Consider the following 19,907-nt stretch of genomic DNA (forward strand, 5'->3'; position numbering starts at 1 on the left):
ACTAGTATTTGGACGGGAGGCCTCCAAGGAATGCCAGGGTCTTGACGCGGAGGCAAGCAATGGCAAACCATCTCCGAACATCTCTTGCCTTGAAAACGCTACCAGGTTGTCGTAAGTCAGCTGTGGCCTGGCAACGAACAAACATTACCTTGTTAGACCTAGTTGCAAGGCTGGCTTAGAACACAGGTCTTTGGTCGGGGCTGTTTTCTTTCTTTGTTATAAAACAAATCTAGAGACCGTCTCTGGGTACAGAGAGTTCTCAGCTCGTGACTTGGGCTATGCTTCCAAGACGAGATTACTCGCTTCCAGCCAGAAAGAAGGCCTCTTTGGGTCCAGTGCATGGCGGCTACCCCGGAGCCCCACGACACCCCATGCAATGTTTAGGATTCATCAAGGAGCACAGCATGTTCTGTCGTAAACAGACGCAGGCTGACCGAGGCCACCAGCTGCCCCACGGCCTTTGCGTGGGTCAACGGCACGCCCTCGCGTTTATTTAAAAGTGGCCGCTCACCGAGGGGAGCCTGCAGACATCTGCGATGTGGTGCGGAGTGCCGCACTGACCTGCTGAAGTGCAAGCTGCGGTCCGGTCGGCTGCGGAGCACGCTGGCAGCGTCTCCGGCCCCGCTGCGCTTCCTGATCCAGGCGGGGTGTGCACGACAAGCAGCTGGAAGCCCCATCCCCCCCGTATTAAATTGCCCAGGCTTTCCGCGAAAGCGAGCCGGAGGGACGACGAGTTCCTAAACATTACGCAGCAACACGCCCTCAAAACACAGCTCTCATCACTGGATATCTACAGGGTTCTGATTCTAGGAAATGTTGTCCTTCAGACACCTGCGTGCAGTTTTTGGAGCACTCTTCTCACATATGTAAGTGTCAAGCGCCAGCCGGGAAGTTATGTAACCTCTGCCAAAGCAGTTTTTCTGCACACTACAGGCTCGCTACATCAGAGGGCACTTTCACACATGCTGAATAACGCACGTTCAATCCATCCACTTTCAATGCACTTTAATGGTCGTTTGCAGGTAGATGTTGAAGAAGAGGAAGAAGAGGAAGAGGAAGAAGAAGAGGAAGAAGAGGACAAGGAAGAAGAAGAGGAAGAAGAGGAAGAGGAGGAAGAAGAAGAGTTGGTTTTCATATGCTGACTTTCTCTACCACTTAAGGGAGACTCAAACTGGCTTACAATCACCTTCCCTTCCCCTCCCCACAACAGACACCCTGTGAGATAGGTGGGGCTGGGAGAGCTGTGACTAGCCCAAGATCACCCAGCTGGCTTCATGTGGAGGAGCGGGGAAACCAACCCAGTTCACCAGATTAGCCTCCGCCGCTCATGTGGAGGAGCTGGGAATCAAACCTGGCTCTCCAGATCAGAGTCCGCCGCTCCAAGCCACCGCTCTTAACCACCACACCACGCTGTCTCTTTCACTTTCTTGTACTTTCAATCCATCCACTTTCAATGCACTTTAACGGTCATTTTCAGGTGAATTTTGCCTTTTTGCACGGTAAAATCCGGCTGCAGGGTGCATTGAAAGTGGATTGAATGTGCAGTGGGCATGGGTGAAAGCGCCCAGAGACGGCAGAAGGACAGCACATGACTTCGCAAGTTTGCTTGCGCACAAAGCCATTTCCGTGAAGCGGGTGGCCCCAAACCACTGCACCAGCCCCCCCCACACACACACACACCATTTTCAGAGGAAAGGATGAGATACAGGAGTAAATAAAAAATGGCCCAGAGGAGAAGACAGAACGCTTGTGAAGCCAAGCCTTGGAAGAACAGGGGAAGAAAATCTAATTATAGCATGTGGGTTATGCTGTTTCTGGGAAAAACATGACAAAAGAAAATGGGACAGGCCTATGAACGCCTCCCATCACCTGAACAGCCTCAGCTCTGCTTCCTGGGCACTTTACCTGCACGGATCTACGCTCTCATCTCTCTCAGATCAGAGGGAAATTTAGCCATGCTGGGGAATCGGCAGCAAGACCACTCACCACAGCTCCAGCTTGACTCTTCGGCCATCCAAGAGGATCGTTGTGGTTTTATAGTCAATCCCTGCAACGAAAACAAGGGAACTGTCATCAGCACACAAAGACCTGGGTACACCGGCAGCCATGAACACAAACTTTGCCACAAGACCAAGAAGTAGAAGAACGCTGCTTCGGGTTAAACCTTCAATAAATATTTATAACTGACCACATTGTCTTGAGCTGAAATGTTTCACAGGCACCGGGGAAACTTTGAATAGGTTCCCTTTGCAAAGTATGTTTTTTTGATTCGTACATTTCCCCCCCCCCCTCTAGAATAATACATTTTTAAAAGCTGGGTAAAATTCCTAAGGGGGCACCAGGAGGTTCGATCCCTGCTGCGTTCATATAACAATTTGCAATTGTGAGCAGGACTCTTTAATCTTTTGCATTTTATCATCACCACAGCAACCCTGTGAGGGAGGTTAAGCTGAGAGAGATTGTGATCCTGGCCGTCCCACGTCGTCTAGCGCTGTAATTGCTACATTGCACTGGCTCTGTGTAATGCCACCCACAGGGGAAAAAATCTCTGATAATCACAAAAACCTGCACGCTGGAGCTTACGTGCATTATAGTTCGTGGTTATGTGGGCGAAACCATTTGCTACCTCCACAAAAAAAGCGATCATCCACCTCCAAGCCAAAGGCAACCCGGTGCCAAAAATACACAACTATGAACACATGGAGCTGCCTTCTACTGAATCAGACCCTCGGTCTATCGAAGTCAGTACTGTCAACTTGGACTGGCAGCGCTTCTCCAGGGTCAAAGGCGGAGGTCTTTCCCACCTCCTACTTGCCTAGTCGCTGGGGATTGAACCTGGGGCCCTTCTGCATGCCAAGCAGATGCTCTACCACTGAGCCAAAGCCCCTCTCCTATGCACAGAGTTATATTAATGCTGGAGACATGTTAATGGGTAAGAGACAGTCAAACCGGCATGTCAAATTACACGTCGGGGAAAAGAGCTGCCCATATTGAACTAGGCTGCAAATACACAGCAACATTTCATACATAATCTATGGAGATCAAACAGAACTTTTCCTTCCTTGTCATACATTCCTTAGGAGAATGGGGCACTGTGCTAAGAAGATCTCAGATGGTTACTCCTTTTCCTGCCCTGCCCAATGTTTAATCTGTACATTAATTAGTACATTATTAACTTCAACAGGAAAAGGGCTGCTACCAACTGGGATCTAAGGACTAATTCCTTAAATAACCTTACAGAATTTACCAAGTCACCGCCTGCCCTGGGGCACACTCTACCCACAACCACGTCTCGCCAGCGTGCGCACGATAAGCCACCCAATTTCGTTCTTTTAATTACAGTAAACTTCTCTTCCATAAAACATGTGGTTTGCAACAAAACCTCGATTTAGCTGACACTGAAACAAAGAATGGATTCGTAATCCTTTCAGTTTGCATCCGCGACCTCTTATCAAAGCGCCGTACTTGGTTAAAGGTTGCTTTTTATAGAGAGAATGGGCCACGGTGGGGGGAAATCTGTCCCGAGAAGAAGCAGCACTGAGGTGGTAGACTTGAGTGGTGTGAAGTTGGTTAACAGCTCTGCAGAGACCCAATGCAGTGATATGCAAGACCACAGGGTTGCCACCAAAAAGGTTGACAATGAGGACATTGAAATTGTTGGACTTTCTATTCCTTGGCTCCATCATCAACCAAAAGGGAGACTGCAGCCAAGAAATCAGAAGGAGACTGAGACTGGGAAGGGCGGCCATGAAGGAGCTAGAAAAGATCCTTAAGTGTAAGGATGTGTCACGGGCCACCAAGATTAAGTTAATCCATGCCATCGTCTTCCCTATTACTATGTATGGGTGTGAAAGTTGGACAATGAAGAAAGTGGATTCCTTTGAAATGTGGAGTTGGAGGAGAGTGTTACAGATACCGTGGACGGCCAAAAAAACAAACCAGTGGGTTTTAGATCAAAAACCAGTGGGTTTTAGAAGCTAAAATGACTAAACTGAGGCTATCATATTTTGGTCACATTATGAGAAGGCAAGAGTTACTAGCAAAGACAGTCATGCTAGGAAAAGCTGAGGGCAGCAGGAAAAGAGGACGACCCAACAAGAGTATGGGTCGCCTTCCTTACCAAACCACTTCATTCGGCCAGCCTCTCTGCCCACATTCATTCCAAAACCCTCCTACAAACAGTCAACGTTTTAATTTTAACACTGTGTCATGCACATTTTAATCGTACTGCACATTTTAATCGTACTTAGCAGCGAGTCTTTCATCACATGGTTATCAGTTCATGTTTGGAAACCCTCGGGCCAGTTCAGACAGGTTTGCGAGGTGTGAGCTGCCCGAATGCATTTGGCACAGGAGAACCAGGAGGCCTTTTTATACCAGTGAACCGCAAAGCAGAGCTGGAGTGATTTTCTTTGCCGCTAGATGGTGCTGCCTCACAGAGACTTGGAGGACAATTTATTGCTTTCCAACTCTCAAGTAGTAGTAGAAGAAGAGCTGGTTTTCATATGCTGACTTTCTCTGCCACTTAAGGGAGACTCAAACCGGCTTACACTCACCTTCCTCTCCCCTCCCCACAACAGACACCCTGGGAGGCAGGTGGGGCTGAGAGAGCGTGACTTGCCCAAGGTCACCCAGCTGGCTTCGTGTGCAAGAGTGGGGAAACAAATCCAGTTCACCAGATTAGCCTCCGCCGCTCATGTGGAGGAGTGGGGAATCAAACCCGGTTCTCTGGGATCAGAGACCACCGCTCTTAACCACCATTATTTCCACCACCACCTCTTCTCGTTTCAGGGCACCTTCACATGTTAGAACTGCAGTAGGAAACAGTGGTGTTTGATGTTTGCTGGGAGAACTACACAATGTGTGTGTCATATAAACATGAATCTTTAATACACTCATCTACATGTCCCTGGGGAGCTGAAGCAACCCGTGTTCTCAGACACACAAGCAGCGGAGCATTTGGAGAACGTTGTCACAGGCCTGTGTGGCATATCTGCACATTATCAGTTTAAGCACCAGTGGTGTTAAACGGAGACGCTAAACTACACACTTAAAAACAGAGCCCCGGAGTACAATCACGCCGGATTCTTTCTCCCTGCAAGCGGCAGCCTAAAAACCATTTTGCAGCCAGGCCCGACGATTTGCGACAGACCCTGTCCAAACATGACATCCCTTGAAAACCAAAATCTGCACACGGCATCTCAAACTTGGAACTGTTATTTTCTCCTGGCAATGATTTATACCCACTGGAAAATTTTCATACGCCGTCTGTGCCTAAGTAAACTGATGTGAGTCAGTATAATGGAAAATGGATGAGGCTTTGGCCCTGTATGAAGTGGTGCAAGATTTCACTTGGAAAATGCTTTCTAAAAAGATGCTTGCAGCGTCCACGTGTATTATCTGCCATGGTACGCTCTAAGCATTGGTGGTTTGGGGGATTTAACACTGCTGTTCCTTGCTTTTTGCAATAATCCTTTTTAGATTCATCGAAGCCCCTGGCCGTCACCACACCCTGAGGCGATCAATTATATAAATTATGCTTTTGCTTGTGTCCATTCTGAATCTCACGGGCCAGGATTCCCGCACCTGAATCTCCATTCTGACATTAGGAAGATGTGTCCTAATGGCCAGTTTTCTCCATTTTCCTTCATATGGATTAAAAATAAAGATTCCTTTTTTTTTGTCAGTCATTCAGTTCAGTTCAGTTTATCTAGTCATCTGACCAGCAAGTATCAGTACAAAATTTACAATTTTAAAACCCCAACCGAAGACCTCCGTATCTCACTGGCTACATAACAGAACTTTGCCACTGAATAAGAGATAAAAGCATCTTTATCTACTAATAAAAATGTAACAATGAAATCATCCGAATGGCTAAAATTTCTAAAATTTCTAGACAACACAGGTAGAATCGGCTTATTTCTAACCTCCCGATATAATTCGCAGTTTGTCAGTCATCCAAAATTGGCCCCTAGTTATTGAACACACGAAGCTGCCTTCTACTGAATCAGACCCTTGGTCCATCCAAGTCAGTATTGTCTGCTCAGACCGGCAGTGGCTCTCTGGGGTCTCAGGCAAGGGTCTTTCCCATCACCTGCTTACCTAGTCCCTTTCACTGGAGATGGCGGGGACTGAACCTGGGACCTTCTGCATGCCAGGCAGATGCTCTACCACTGAGCCACAGTGGTATTCACCGGCACTTCCTTTCCAGGAAACCCTATTTTGGTAACCGCATATCCGGAGGACGAGGTAGGAATGCAGGCACTGCGTTCCCCGTCAAGGGCTTCCTCCTGCTTCACTGGCGAAACCTGGGAAACCGGTCAGGGTCGTTTCTGGCTTTAGACAAATTCTGATCCTGCTCCTCCAGTCAAGCTTTCAATTAAAAGAGGGACTAATGTTGCAAAGCCAATATTGACTCCTTAGATGCCAGTCACGCCTGCTTGCGTCCCCTCTGGCAACCCCAGTAGTCCCTATTTTCAGCAAGCCCAATATTCTTACGGCATCCAAGCAATCAGCTCCATTCCTGGTGAGCCTTTCAGACTGACTCAGTTGACCAACAGGATAATGGCCACCGAACCAACGCCCAACGGAAGGCTGTCCACGAGGTACTCTGACCCAGTCTGCTTTGCTGTTCGCGATGGTATCGCTTTGCTCTGATCTGGTTAGACCTCACCTAGAGTACTGGGTTCAGTTTTGGGCACCGCAATTTCAGAAAGATGTAGACAAGCTGGAACGGGTCCAGAGGAGGGCAACAAAGATGGTGAGGGGGTCTGGAGACCAAGTCCTGTGGAGGAAAGGTTGAAGGAGCTGGGTATGTTTAGCCTGTGTGCAATTACTCGTATAAATATCAACGAGAAACTGGCACCCCTATGCATTTTTGTTGGGCCTCCAGGCTGGATATTATATTTAAAACATTTCTATGCCACCTTTCCACACAAATAGGGCCTCCAACACGGCGAATATCCAAGTTTTTTTTTAATTATGTTGAAATGTTTTAAGAGTATCTGTACAATAATTAAATCAAAACATCTAAACACATGTAACACCCCAAACCCAGGAAGCAGGCCACTAACAGTTACTGGGGGTACGCCAAATATGGCAAAGGAGTTCAGAATAGCATCCCACAATACAAGGAGGCACCAGCAACTATTTTTCCTTCAGAATATTCTTCCACGAAGGCCAATTTCACGTATCACACAGCCGCAAACACTTGCCCTCCGCTGAGCGGCAATCAACCTCCGCTCCCTGAAAAACGTACCCCTTTGGCACCATCACACTGAACGCTTTGGGTGCCCCCACCCCTGTTGTGAAGCAATTTCCAGGCAACCCGATTGCCGAAGCCAGGTTTTGAAGTCTTATCGTGAGGCGCGAAACATAAACCGCTGTGACAAAACAGGAGGAGAGATTGCAAAACAGGAGTGCATATTAAGCGGCTTGCTGCATGAAATCGGAGAGATTAATTGAAGAGATTAAGCGGGCAGGCAATCCTTCGTATAGATCTCTCGAACACTCAAGACATACAGGATTTATACAGCTCGCCAGGTGATTCACCCAGATCACCAGACGTGGCTGTCAGTATTTCTTTATCGCTTGACACAAGGGGAGGAAAAATACCTTGGCAGCTCACCAAAGCTCCCATAACCAACACCTTACATGAGGAATACAAGAGACCTGGCAAACCAGGTACAGCTAATAACTCTGCTTCAGAGATGCAGCCTCCAACTGAGCATGCCCAAAGGGGAGCAGCTGTGCTTTCCCACACATGAACAAATGAAGCTGCCTGATACTGAACCAGACCCTCGGTCCATCGGAGTCAGTATTGTCTACTCAGACCAGCAGCAGCTCTCCAGGGTCTCAGGCAGAGGTCTTTCACATCTCCTACTTGCCTGGTCCCTTTAACTGGAGATGCCGGGGATTGAACCTGGGACCCTTCTGACTGCCAAGCAGAGGCTCAACTGCTAGGCCACGGCCCCTCCCCCTTGGTTATCTTTCTTCCTGCTTCGTAGCGCCAAACCAACATCTCGCCTCGTCTTTCAGAGCGAGCTGTCCTGAATCTATGGTTGACAAAACTAGCAATGCCAAACCAAGAAAAGGACGTGTAGAACATTATGGCATCCGTGCGGCAACCAGAAAGCGCCTTCGTTAATATGAATTCGTGTATATCTATCTCATCAGGCTTCACTGAAATTAATAGCTTCATTGTTCAGCACAACTTCCAAAGGACCTTCTAGTACTATGCAAAATAAGCCACCGAACCCAATGGCAGATAAGATCCAGATAAACCACCTGCAAAATTCATAGTCGGCATCTGGAATCTGGGCTACATTATAAAAAATGCTTACTCCATAAAGAGTCCTACTTGCGATGCACCGAATGCCTCTCCTGAGTCGCATGACTTCCCTAGAAGTAGCACAAAAAGGGGTTTGGGGCAACAAGGAGACCAGCTGAAATAACAGATAAACGTTTCTGCACAAATCATCTACTCCGGAGCAGTACGGGAAACGGCGTCCCTTCGGGAGGAGATCATCATCATCATCCTATTCCACCAGGAAATAGATGGTTGCAGGGTTCAGGCTATAAAAGGATGTTCGCTCCCTACGGGCCTCGAAACAGGACGGAGTGAGAACAACAGGAAGAAACGTCCCCTGCTGCTACAGGGACCCCCGGCTGTGCGAGAGTGCAGATTTGCCGCGGCCACAGAAAGATGAAATATGGAGGCTTCCAATTATAGCACTTCCCAAATGCGGTTCAGCCAGGCTGAGGTTCTGTGAAAGGGACCCCCTCTTCCCAATCATTCCCTCACACTTGGCTTTACTAGTTAACTACTGAGCAGCGTGGGGTACAACTAGAACTAGTTCCTATGTATCTCACTGCGTACGACCAGCATGAAAGACCTCTGCGCTGCTGCCTCCCCATCCCTCCACACCAGGCATTATCATGGAGAACAAGGCGGCTGAGGGAGAGAAGACCGATGCCTCTCGCGAGCAGAATTTCCAGCCTTATTGCTGTAGACCCAAGAGAGCAGAATTATAGGAGGATGGCAAAGCCAGAAGTAGACAGAGAGATTTAGATGAAAGCCCTAAAAAAAAAAAAAAAAGACACTGGAAACTCGTCGATTAAACCCACCGCATTACAGCAACGCGTTCAGTTCCCCCGTAAAAGGAACATCTGGTCAATTTCTCCTTTGATCGGTTCCCTTCTCCAAGAATTTAAATTTTAATCTTGGCACGCAGGTCAGTTTGATATCCATCCCAGTCATAATGTGAAAGGATATGCACTTTGGAAGACCCTTCGTTTTGAGTGCGGCAAGCAGACCGAAGACGTGAAACCCAGCATTTCCATGCTGTGATAAAGAATTTAGAAGTTCAAGCAATATGTTAGGGGACCAACCAAAGGTGCTCTGTTTCCCCAGTCTGTGGTCACTGGAGGCAGGATGGCGTATTTTTTTTCCTGTTCCCTACTTCCGTGGATAAATAGCTGCATATCCTCTGGACGTCGGATGTATTCCAAGGAAACATTCCCTCATAGCTTTCTATCCTGCTATTCCAATTCCTAGAGCTAGAAAAGATTCTTAAGGATGTGTCACTGGCCACCAAGATCAGGTTAATTCATGCCATCGTCTTCCCTATTACTGCGTATGGGTGTGAAAGCTGGACACTGAAGAAAGCTGATAGGAAGAAAGTAGATTCCTTTGAAATGTGGTGTTGGAGGAGAGTGTTACAGATACCGAGGACCGCCAAAAAACCAAATCAGTGGGTTATAGATCAAATCAAGCCTGAACTGACCCTGGAAGCTAAAATGACTAAACTGAGGCTATGGTATTTTGGTCACATTTTGAGAAGACAAGAGTCACTGCAAAAGACAATCATGCCAGGAAACGTTGAGGGCAGCAGGAAAAGAGGAAGACCCAACAAGAGATGGATTAACTCCACAAAGGAAGCCACGGCCCTCAGTTTGCAAGATCTGAGCAAGGCTGTCAAAGAGAGGACATTTTGGAGGACTTTGATTCATAGGGTCGCCATGAGTCGGAAGCGACTTGACGGCACTTACTGCACACAACATTCCAATTCCTAATGGGGGACCCAAAGCACGTCATGAAACAAATACAAAGTTGTTCCATGGTGCCACCACAAGCAAGGCTACACCCTTCTAAGTTCAATGGGCTTAAAAGGTCGTAAAGCTATTTAGGATCTCACCATAAAAACATTTCAGTGGCGTTTAAGGCCCAAACCAGATGAAGCACGCTTTGGAACAAGCAAAAGCGTTGTATAAATGATTAAAAGGGCTTCTCAAACAGCGAGAGTTCCATAGACAGGAATCACAACAGAGGAGCCCCGGTCCCAAGCCTTCATTTCCTAATTTAAAAAAAATTCAAAGAAGGCTTGGTCTAAAGGCAGGTGGAGGTTTCATCCACAGCATTTTCGGTGGCGGCCCCACGATGATGGGACAACCTCCCCTGGGAGGCGTGTGCCTGCCCCCCCCCACTTGCCTTCTTTTGGAGGCAGCTGAAGGCGGTTTTCATTTGATGAAAGCAGCCCTAAATCGCGAGAATACATTTTGGTTCCATGGATTTTGGCACGCTCTGCGTGAGGAAGAGAGGTGGCTAATAAAGGCTTTAAAATAAATATAAACAAATAAAATAAATGTCGGGATTAGCAGGCGGTGAACTGGCCTTGCGAATCGGCTCTATGTGCTGTACATAATTCCTGGCTGGAGACGAGCTGCGACGTTTTCCGTCCGCTTCAGTGCTTGAACGGTCTTTGCGGATGATCTCACACTGCAGTATTTTACTTAACTGTTAATTTGCTTAATTCCAGGCACTCAGACGTACAGGGGTATCATCCTTGATCACAAACCAAATCCTGATGCTCTCCATCATCCAAGCGTTATTTTTCCTTTCCTCCCCGCCCCCCCGCCGAGTTGGTTAGGATTCCCTACAAGAGAAACAACGCTCTGGGGTTTCTGAATTGCTGCCAGAAACCGTGTGTACCTTTAGGGGCATCCTTTCACAGCTTTAAGAGCTAGAAGACTGCTTTATCGCACGCACATAGGAAGGCTGGTACAGAACGAGGGACTCAAGACAGGCTTTCCTTGCGGTCCCTAAATACGGTCTGCTTGCTTCAATGAGACAGTGGGGCTAGGCTGGAACAGCTCGGACCGGCGCACACTTCCAAAGCCAACATGCGGATGGAGACCCAAAATAGAATTTCTACAGGAAGTGTTCAGGAGAACACAAAGACGTGACAAATCAGTAAAGAACCGCTGACTACTGCATCAAGCCTCAGCGACAAACACTGCCGGAGGGCCAACTTTCCAGAGTTAATCCTCAACGCCACTCCAGACAGAAAAAGACCCTTCCACCTTGCAGGAATGTAGCTTTGCACGAGCACATGCACAGTTGCTAATGGCAGCCGGCGGTGGGAGGGAGATTCCTTTCCATCCACGCTCCCGTGATATGTTTGTTATTAGGATGGTGAACACAAGAACTGACAATTTACTGTGGCATCGCTCACTTGCTGGTCTATGGACATCTCTTTAAAAAGGTAAAGGTCCCCTGTGCAAGCACCGGGTCATTCCTGACCCATGGGGTGACATCACATCCCGACGTTTACTAGGCAGACTTTGTTTACGGGGTGGTTTGCCAGTGCCTTCCCCAGTCGTCTTCCCTGTACCCCCAGCAAGCTGGGTCCTCATTTGACAGACCTCGGAAGGATGGAAGGCGGAGTCAGCCTCGAGCCGGCTACCTGAAACCGACTTCCATCGGGATCGAGCTCAGGTCGTGAGCAGGGCTTGGACTGCAGTACTGCAGCTGACCACTCTGCGCCACGGGGCTCTTGGACATCTCTTTACCCAAGCAATATATCTGAGATGATTCTTCCAAACGTTTGGCAAAAAAAACACTTATTCCCTCCTGTATCTTTCAAAAGTCTCTTGGTGCAAAACAGTATTTTCATCTCTTGGCTGCAAAGAACAAAACAGAAGAAGCAATCTTCCCTGGAACTTTTAGATCTACACATTAGGGAACTGAGCAACACTGATTTCACCAGACAGCCCAAGAGATCACCTGACAAGGATCTAGTACGTCACCCACCTCAACTGACTTAGGTTATGTTCCCTTCAGAGTCACCAGCTTGAAACCATGACAGCAGCCTCTCCTCGCCTTTTGACTTAAGACACAAGGTCAAATTCGTTTTGGCTGGAAAGACTGGCCAAAAGGCCCCAAATAAGCCTCTCTTTTCAGAAACTATCCCGGAAATGCAAATGGGGCAGGCAAAACCAGGTCCCACTCAAGGAAGGCTCACACCTGCTTCAATAGTCAGAGGGGCACCAAACCCCTCGCCGACAGCAGAGGCATCACAACTAGATGCTGTTTGCACCACTCTGTTCGATGCTAAACCTGTTATTTAACTGTAGTGCTGAAGACAGCTGTATGCCAAACACGAGAGGACCAAAACGAAGTTCACTGTATATCGCATCACTGCTTCTCAACAGCAAATCATTCAGCTGTCACCTGTGCAATCCAGGAGCTGGAGGAATCAATAAGATGTAGAACCACGAAATAAGCAAGAGGACAGGAAGGCGGTCCAATAAGCCAGGCGAGAGACCCAGAGCCGGGGAGGCGAGGGCTTCCTCCCAGATTCTTTGGGCATTGTGTCAAAGTCATCCGAGCTCGGCAACAGCACAACTTTTCCTTGAAGGGACTGCGAGGAGAACAGATGAAGCAATTGCCTTCGTGTCCCTTTTCAGCCGTGTGCGTGATTCCACTCTGGAGCGCTGCGGGTTGATTCATTCCCCGGCGATGGGAGAAATCACAACAGCAGGACTCCGTCGCCAAAACGTTTGGCCCCGTTTCGCCACGCTCCACGGAGCTCGAGAACATCATTGCCTTTAGTCTCACGCGCAACGGCCCTAACAGTGTCGCAGCGACACGTCTTCGTGGCGCTGAGTTAATATTAATCGACCAACCTCCATCTTCAAACTAGAGATGAGGAGGGGGGGGGAAGTCTTGTCGTTTGGCGCGTGGATAACAGAACAGCAGTACAAAAGAGGCAAAGGTGCCACTCCGCCCCTGCCCCCAAATCCAAAGCTCGGTTTTGCACTCGGTTCTTTGAGAACGGAAAGAAGGCTGCTACCCAGGCTGGGAACAAACCCGGTCTAGTTGCTGGGCCCACCATGCACACGGCTGCCTAGATTATCCTGTTTCCTCGGTGAAAGAGTCACGTTTACGGGTGCTCTGCTAAAGGGGGAGGGGGACTGGGTTTCTCCCGGCCCTGTGCTAAAGCATGAATTTGCGGATTTAAACCCAACGGATCCAGCAATTTGTTGGAAGCGTTTTCCCTTGCTCCCCCCCCAAATGAATCAAAGTGCTCACATCAAACAAGAGGTTAACAACAAGCAATGCTTCCTACGTATTGGCTTCTTTTCTGATAACGTTGCAACTGTATAATAAAGCACAGGCTGAGAAGCTTTGCCGTGATGGACTTAAGAGGTGACACAGGTACATTTGTGCACATTTGTGCGACGGAGCCCCCACAGGTACATTTGTGCATCAGGTAGAGTACCCTTACCATGACAGTTTTCGTATCAAATTATGAGCCCTGGTGGCTAGAAATGTACTAGGGACTGGGGTGGGGAGGAAGCAGAGTTCTTCTTTTTCTGGCCCTCAAGTCACAGCTGACTTATGGCAACCCAGCAGGCTTTTCAAGTCAAGAGACGTTCAGAGGTGGTTTGCCATTGCCTGCCTCCGCCTCAGGACCCTGGTATTCCCTGGAGGTCTCCTATCCAAATACTAGCCCAGGTAGACCTGGCTTAGCTTCTGAGATCTCACAAGATCGGGCCAGCCTGGCCTATCGAGGCCGGGGCGAGCGGAGAGCTACCGGACAGAATAATAGCCAGACAGGAGAGAAACAAAACAAACCGTCAATGTTCATAATTGCAACCTCCTCCAGTAAATGCATGATCACACATGTAGCCGCCTTATGCCCACTCGGACCTCTGGTCTGTCAAATCAGCACTGTCTCCTCTGGCAAGAAGCGGATCTCAGGTCGAGGCCTTTCGCATTACCTGTGACCTGATCCTTTCAGATGGCGACGCCGAGGACTCAACCTCTGGCGCGTCAAGCAGACGCCTGGTCCTGGTACCACAGCCCCTTCCCTCTTTGTAGAAAGCTCACGCTTTTCACAGCCAAGGTTAACAAAGCGCCACATGCCTGTTCGATGCAAAAACTAGCTGAACTACTCCAGTTCATGACTCCCTGAGGTTGCGTTCAACGCAGAATAAACTGTCTCCTCCTCTCTACGGAGTTTTGAACCATAAAACCCCTGTTTACACGGCATTCCCACCTAAAGGGATCTCCAGTCAGCCGCAGCGGCTTCTCTCGTGAGAAAGCATGGCAAGCATTCTAAAGCTGGCACATGGAGTGGGGGGAGATCCCTTCTGAACCCTAAAGGTAAAGTTGGTCCCCTGTGCAAGCACCAGGTCTTTACTGACCCATAGGGTGACGTCACATCCCGACGTTTCCTATGCAGACTCTGTTTTACGGTGTGGTTTGCCAGTGCCTTCCCCAGCCGTCTTCCCTTTACCCCCAGCAAGCTGGGTCCTCATTTTACCGACCTCGAAAGGCTGAGTCGACCTTGAGCTGGCTACCTGAAACCGACTTCTGTAGGGATCGAACTCAGGTCGTGAGCAGAACTTGGACTGCGGTACTGCAGTTTACCACTCTGCGCCACGGGGCTCCTTTCTCCTGAACCCTGCTCCGGGTTAATTCCTGCCAAACCCCTCATCACCTAGCTGCGCCGCAGGACGCTCTGCCAAACAGGCCAGGGAAAAGGACGAAGACTTAGGGATGACTCAGCCCTTCCCTTGTGTACAAAGAATAGGGCAGTAATCCCAAAACCAAAAAAAAAAAAAACCTGGACAGGATTATTATTTTTTCAGTTGCTGGAGAAGGGCCAGCAGATACAGTAGGAGCTACAAGGCTGGGGGTTTGCGACATCATTGACTTGAGACTCTGCTCCTTCCACGGGGTGGGGGTGGGGGTGGGGTAGGGCGCGTGTGGGAAAGCTGCACTCGACAACTCCTCTCCGGGATGGTCCGCCTTGAGCTCTCCCACAGGAAGATGGGCTTCCAGAGATGAGCGGACCACTTCATCAAACACTAAAGGGAACAGGACCAAGAAGAAGAAGAAGAGTTGGTTTTTATATGCCGACTTTCTCTACCACTTAAGGAAGAACTGAACCGGCTTACAACCACCATCCCTTCCCCTCCCCACAACAGACACCCTGTGAGGTAGGTGAGGCTGAGAGAGTGTGACTAGCCCAAGGTCACCCAGCTGGCTTCGTGTGTAGGAGTGGGGAAACCAACCCAGTTCACCAGATTAGCCTCCGCCGCTCATGGGGAGGAGTGGGGAATCAAGCCCGGTTCTCCAGGTCAGAGACCACCGCTCCAAACCACCGCTCTTAACCACTACACCATGCTGGCCGGGGTGGGGGACAGAAGGGAAGCGAAGCAGCTTCAGACCTCTCTCCCAGTGCTCTCTAGGCCTCCGCGGATTATATTTGCCTCCCCCCACCTACCTATATGCTTCGCGGCCATGTGATGCAAGCCAAGGATTGCGTTTTTCCCCCCCTTCCTGGAGGCTCAACAGTATTTGTGAAAAAGCAGTGGCTCACTGCCAAGGAGGGAGAAAAAGCCACCGCAATGTTAAGTAATGAAAACCAGAAGCGGCAACGAGCAAAAAAATTAACTCCTAATGCTGCTTTTGTTAGCCTTGCGTGCATGCGCATCCATGCTCGTGCAGGAGCGACGGTAACCCAGGACAGCCATACCAATATCAGCGGTGTGCGGAAAGAGACTAACATCTGCATTTCTGGGAAGGTCACCTAGCTCTCTGCGTACAGTCGGCTATCAAAGCCGAAGCCACAAATGAAAAACCAGAGGATTCATTCTTCACGCCATCCCCCAGGGAAGCCCTGGCCATAAGGATGCCACTACAAGTATTTCAGAATGTTCTAGTTGTTTTAGTGGCCCACCTTGCAAGACTAGCCGTTTTATATTTGGGAATTCCAACAGCTGCTGTTCGGGAGAACGACGACGGCTTTCTACAACACTTCACAAAAGTTTACTTTTTTCTTCTGGGATGGGTTCAGCAAGAGGCAGAGGCATCTCTATCACTGGGAGCAGATTACCCAACGGACTCTCTAATTTCTTCTAGAAATGTCCTGGGACGGGGGTAACTCTTACTAAATACGGGGAAAGGGCCAGAGTTATGAGTGGAAATGAACCACGAGGATGCCTTCAGCAGGCCACAGGTTTTGCACAAGAGGCCTGCCGTCATGTTTTCGTGCAGTGGTTTGGGATGCAGAATTAAAAGGCCTTTGGGCTTCAGATTTAAAGGGAACAGAAGCCTCTTGCAGCCCGGCTGGTAGCTCGAAGTTGCCAGCGCTAACCGCAGATGACAGTGAACTATGACACAAACAAACAGCGGCTAATAAGCTACCAAACTCAGAGGTTCACCTCCGTTAGCAGCAGAGGACAAGAACAGGCAAGTCAGAAAAGCTCACGACGACACCGGCTTCGCCCTAGTTGGTTTTTAGAAAACGTTTCATTCTGAAATGGTGAAATTTGTTCAACTCCCAGAAAGTCAACGAACCCCAAAGCGCCCGATCCAGTGTCTGAATTCTTGGGCCATTTCCAACAATGACAAAATTTGTGTTTACATAAATGAACACATGAAGCTGCCTTATATTGAATCAGACCCTTGGTCCATCTAAGTCAGTATTGTCTACTCAGGCCGGCAGCAGCTCTCCAGGGTCTCAGGCAGGGGTCTTTCACATCACCTACTCGCCTAGTCCCTTTAACTGGAGATGCCGGGGATTGAACCTGGGACCTTCTGCATGCCAAGAAGATACTCTACCACTGAGCCATGGCCCCACCCCAAATGCCTGTCCCAAAAGGACAGTATACAAAAATGAAGGCTCACTATCTAAGATAGCAGCAGCAGAGATGACAGGAAGAGATGTGAGGGTTTAGCCGCATGCCTGTTTGGGTTTGAGGCGGAGGATTTTATTTGCAGAAGAAGCAAAAGGGTTGTCGATGGACCACGCATCGCCGTCCCTGACACACCGCTAAGCCGATGCCGTCCTGGGTACGGAACTGGGCATGGCGCTGACGGCTCCTCTCGCTGGCTTTCCCCAAAGAAGCTGCAGGTGCCGAGCCTGTCTCAGCAGCAGCCGGGACGGCAATCATATTCCCTCCCTGCCCTGTCATCTTTAGGAGACATAAAAAGACCTTTGGAGCAGTGGCGTCTGATCTGGAGAACGGGGTTTGGTTCCCCACTCCTCCACATGAGCGGCGGAAGCTAATCTGGTGAACGGGATTTGTTTCCCCGCTCCTACACACGAAGCCAGCTTGGTAACCTTGGGCTAGTCTCAGTTCTCTCAGCCTCACCTACCTCACAGGATGTCTGTTGTGGGGAGGGGGAGGGGGATTATAAGACGGTTTGATTCTCCCTTAAGTGGCAGAGAAAGTCAGCATCTAAAAAACAAACTCTTCTTCTTCTTCTGGAACTTCAGACAGCCACTGTCCTCGAACATATTTTAGCACCGACCCTACCTGATAAGATTGTCATTAGATTTTTTTTTTGATACTCACTCACGGCTTTGGATATTTTGACTCTAACCTTACTGTACTCATGCTGAATTTATGCTTAACCACTCCAAAAAGTATTTGCTGAGTAGCCGTTTTTAAATTTTAAGAAATAAGATGTTTAAAGTGCCCTTAACCTGCCGGGGGAGGGAAGGCAGCATGGTTATAGCCCAATCTCGTCAGATCTCGGAAGCTAAGCAGGGTCAGCCATTTGTTAGTATTTGGATGGGGGACCACCAAGGAATACCAGGGTTGTGATGCAGAGGAAGGCACTGGCAAACCACCTCTGTGAAGTCTCTTGCCTTGCAAACCCCAGAAGGGGTCGCCATAAGTCAGCTGCAAGACTTGGCAGCGCTTTACACACATAACACACAATCGCAGACCAAACGGACAACTCCAATAGCATGCTGTTTTTGATCCACCATAACCAATTTGCCAGTGAATACGGTTCTACGTAACCCCGCCTGATTCCTTCACGCCACTCTCTCCACCTTCGGCAATTTGAACATACACCAGACCAGTGGCTTTGCAGGATCAGCGAACATCGAGGGCTCTGTGAAGGTGGAAGCTGAGTAAAGGCAGATGGTTCGGTTTAAACCTGGGTCTGCTCAAATCTCTTATAAACCAGAGGACTGGGAAGGGGGGAAATTCAGAACAAAAGAGGGAGTGCAAGAGGGCATGGTCCACAGAAGCCTCCTGCTGCCTGCGATTCTATCACCTCCAGCATCTGTTCTCCTAGGTGCTTTTATCCCCAGTCAATTTCCAGTCAACAAATGAGACTGGCGAGGGGAAAACGGCACAGGGAAAGAGGAAACAAAAAGCACTGGGAGAATCCACGTTGGCTACACAGCACCTTTTCCCCGCATGCCCATTTTGCTTTGAAAAACCGTACACCTTGCTGCTCGGTTTGTAATTGGAGCAGGTCTGGGTTTGAACCAGTGTTGCCATCACGCCTCGTTGGAGCCTCACGAGCTCTCGGCTTCCAGAATACGCGTCAGGCGGTGAGTATAAAAGCCCCAGGACCGGAGCGGGTAGAGAAGCTCACTTGCTGCTGCGGAGCCCCTCCGGGGGCCATCATTCTGGATTGAAGATGGCTAGAGAGAGCTGTGACAGATTGCACAGCACCACGGGACACCGTCCCTGCCAGGCGGCGTGACAGTCTTAACTACTCCAGAAAGATGGAAGGGGGAAAGCGCAGGGCTACGCCTCGGCTCTTAATTATAGGCTCGCGACACAATTCACGAGAGCTCGGGCTGAAATGAACATGGCTAATCTTTTAAGGTGCTGCTGGACTTTTGCTGCGTTTTGCGACGTCAGACTAACGGGGCTACCCCTCGGCGACTGCTCTTGGCCTGTCAGGATTCTGATTTTTCAAAAATAAAAAAAGGGCTTCAGTCGTACAGAAGGGGAGCAGGATTGAACACTGTGCCCCACTTCCCAGATTCAGGAAAACTGAGCGAGTCTAGCTGTTTTTTGGGCATGCACCTCAGAACTCCACCTTGTAAACACGATCAGGCACTGCACTGTACCCACCGACGTCCTACAGATTTAGGCTTCCAGCAGACCCCAAAGCCACATCCTAGAAACGAAACGTTCCCATTCCCAATTAGCACAGAATATTGTCCTTTATTTCGAAAAGCTTACCGTTGCTGTAGGCGTAGGGCGATTCCGACGCTCCGTCTTGAAGGCTCTCTAGGATTTCTCCCTTGCCCACGTCGCTGTCTCCCACCAACAAGAACTTGAGCAGATAGTCATAGCTCTTGACCGGACTGCCCTGGGTCCCCATCCTCCCTCTCATTAGTGAAGAGGTGCAATCCGCATACTAAATGCGCAAGCAGGCTGAGAGGCACGCCAAGACAAGACGAAACTTTCCGAGGCAATCTCGGGCGAATTAGGATAGTTTAAAATCCCTCCAAAGGTGGGCAGAAAGCAGAGGTTGACAATTCTTATCCCAGCAGGCCTTCCATCCTTTGCAAAGCAATCTTCTGTCAAAATATGCTTGGATCCTGAAAGGGAGAAAAAAGAAAAAGGTTGCCTACTTGCTTTGTTTCTTCTAGCTCCTTCTAAATGATCAGGAAGAACATTCACAGTTTAAATTCTTTTGGCTGCCAAACGCTCAGGGTAAGTGCCAAAGGCTGTACCATTATTCACATGCGTACACAAATAGTAACCGACCCGCAGGCGGGGGTCGGGGGTGGAGGCATAAGGCCAGTGACGGCAAAAGCACTCCTATAAATCTACCCTTCACCTAGCTCACCTAG

General features: G+C 49.1%; 1 protein-coding gene across 1 annotated transcript in view; it reads right to left on the reverse strand.

Annotated features, from left to right (window-relative positions):
• Positions 1-19,492, reverse strand: part of RAB40C (RAB40C, member RAS oncogene family) — a 29,079-nt gene extending 9,587 nt beyond the window's left edge. The window contains exons 1-2 of the mRNA XM_056866268.1: positions 19,291-19,492; positions 1,987-2,047 (exon numbers count right to left, since the gene is read on the reverse strand). Of these exons, the coding sequence (XP_056722246.1) occupies positions 1,987-2,047; positions 19,291-19,444 (215 nt within the window). The 5' untranslated portion in view covers positions 19,445-19,492. The remainder of the gene's footprint in view (positions 1-1,986; positions 2,048-19,290) is intronic.
• Positions 19,493-19,907: the final 415 nt, after the last annotated feature.

Source organism: Euleptes europaea, chromosome 21 (genome assembly GCF_029931775.1).
Source record: "Euleptes europaea isolate rEulEur1 chromosome 21, rEulEur1.hap1, whole genome shotgun sequence".
In the NCBI taxonomy this organism is placed as follows: domain Eukaryota; kingdom Metazoa; phylum Chordata; class Lepidosauria; order Squamata; family Sphaerodactylidae; genus Euleptes; species Euleptes europaea.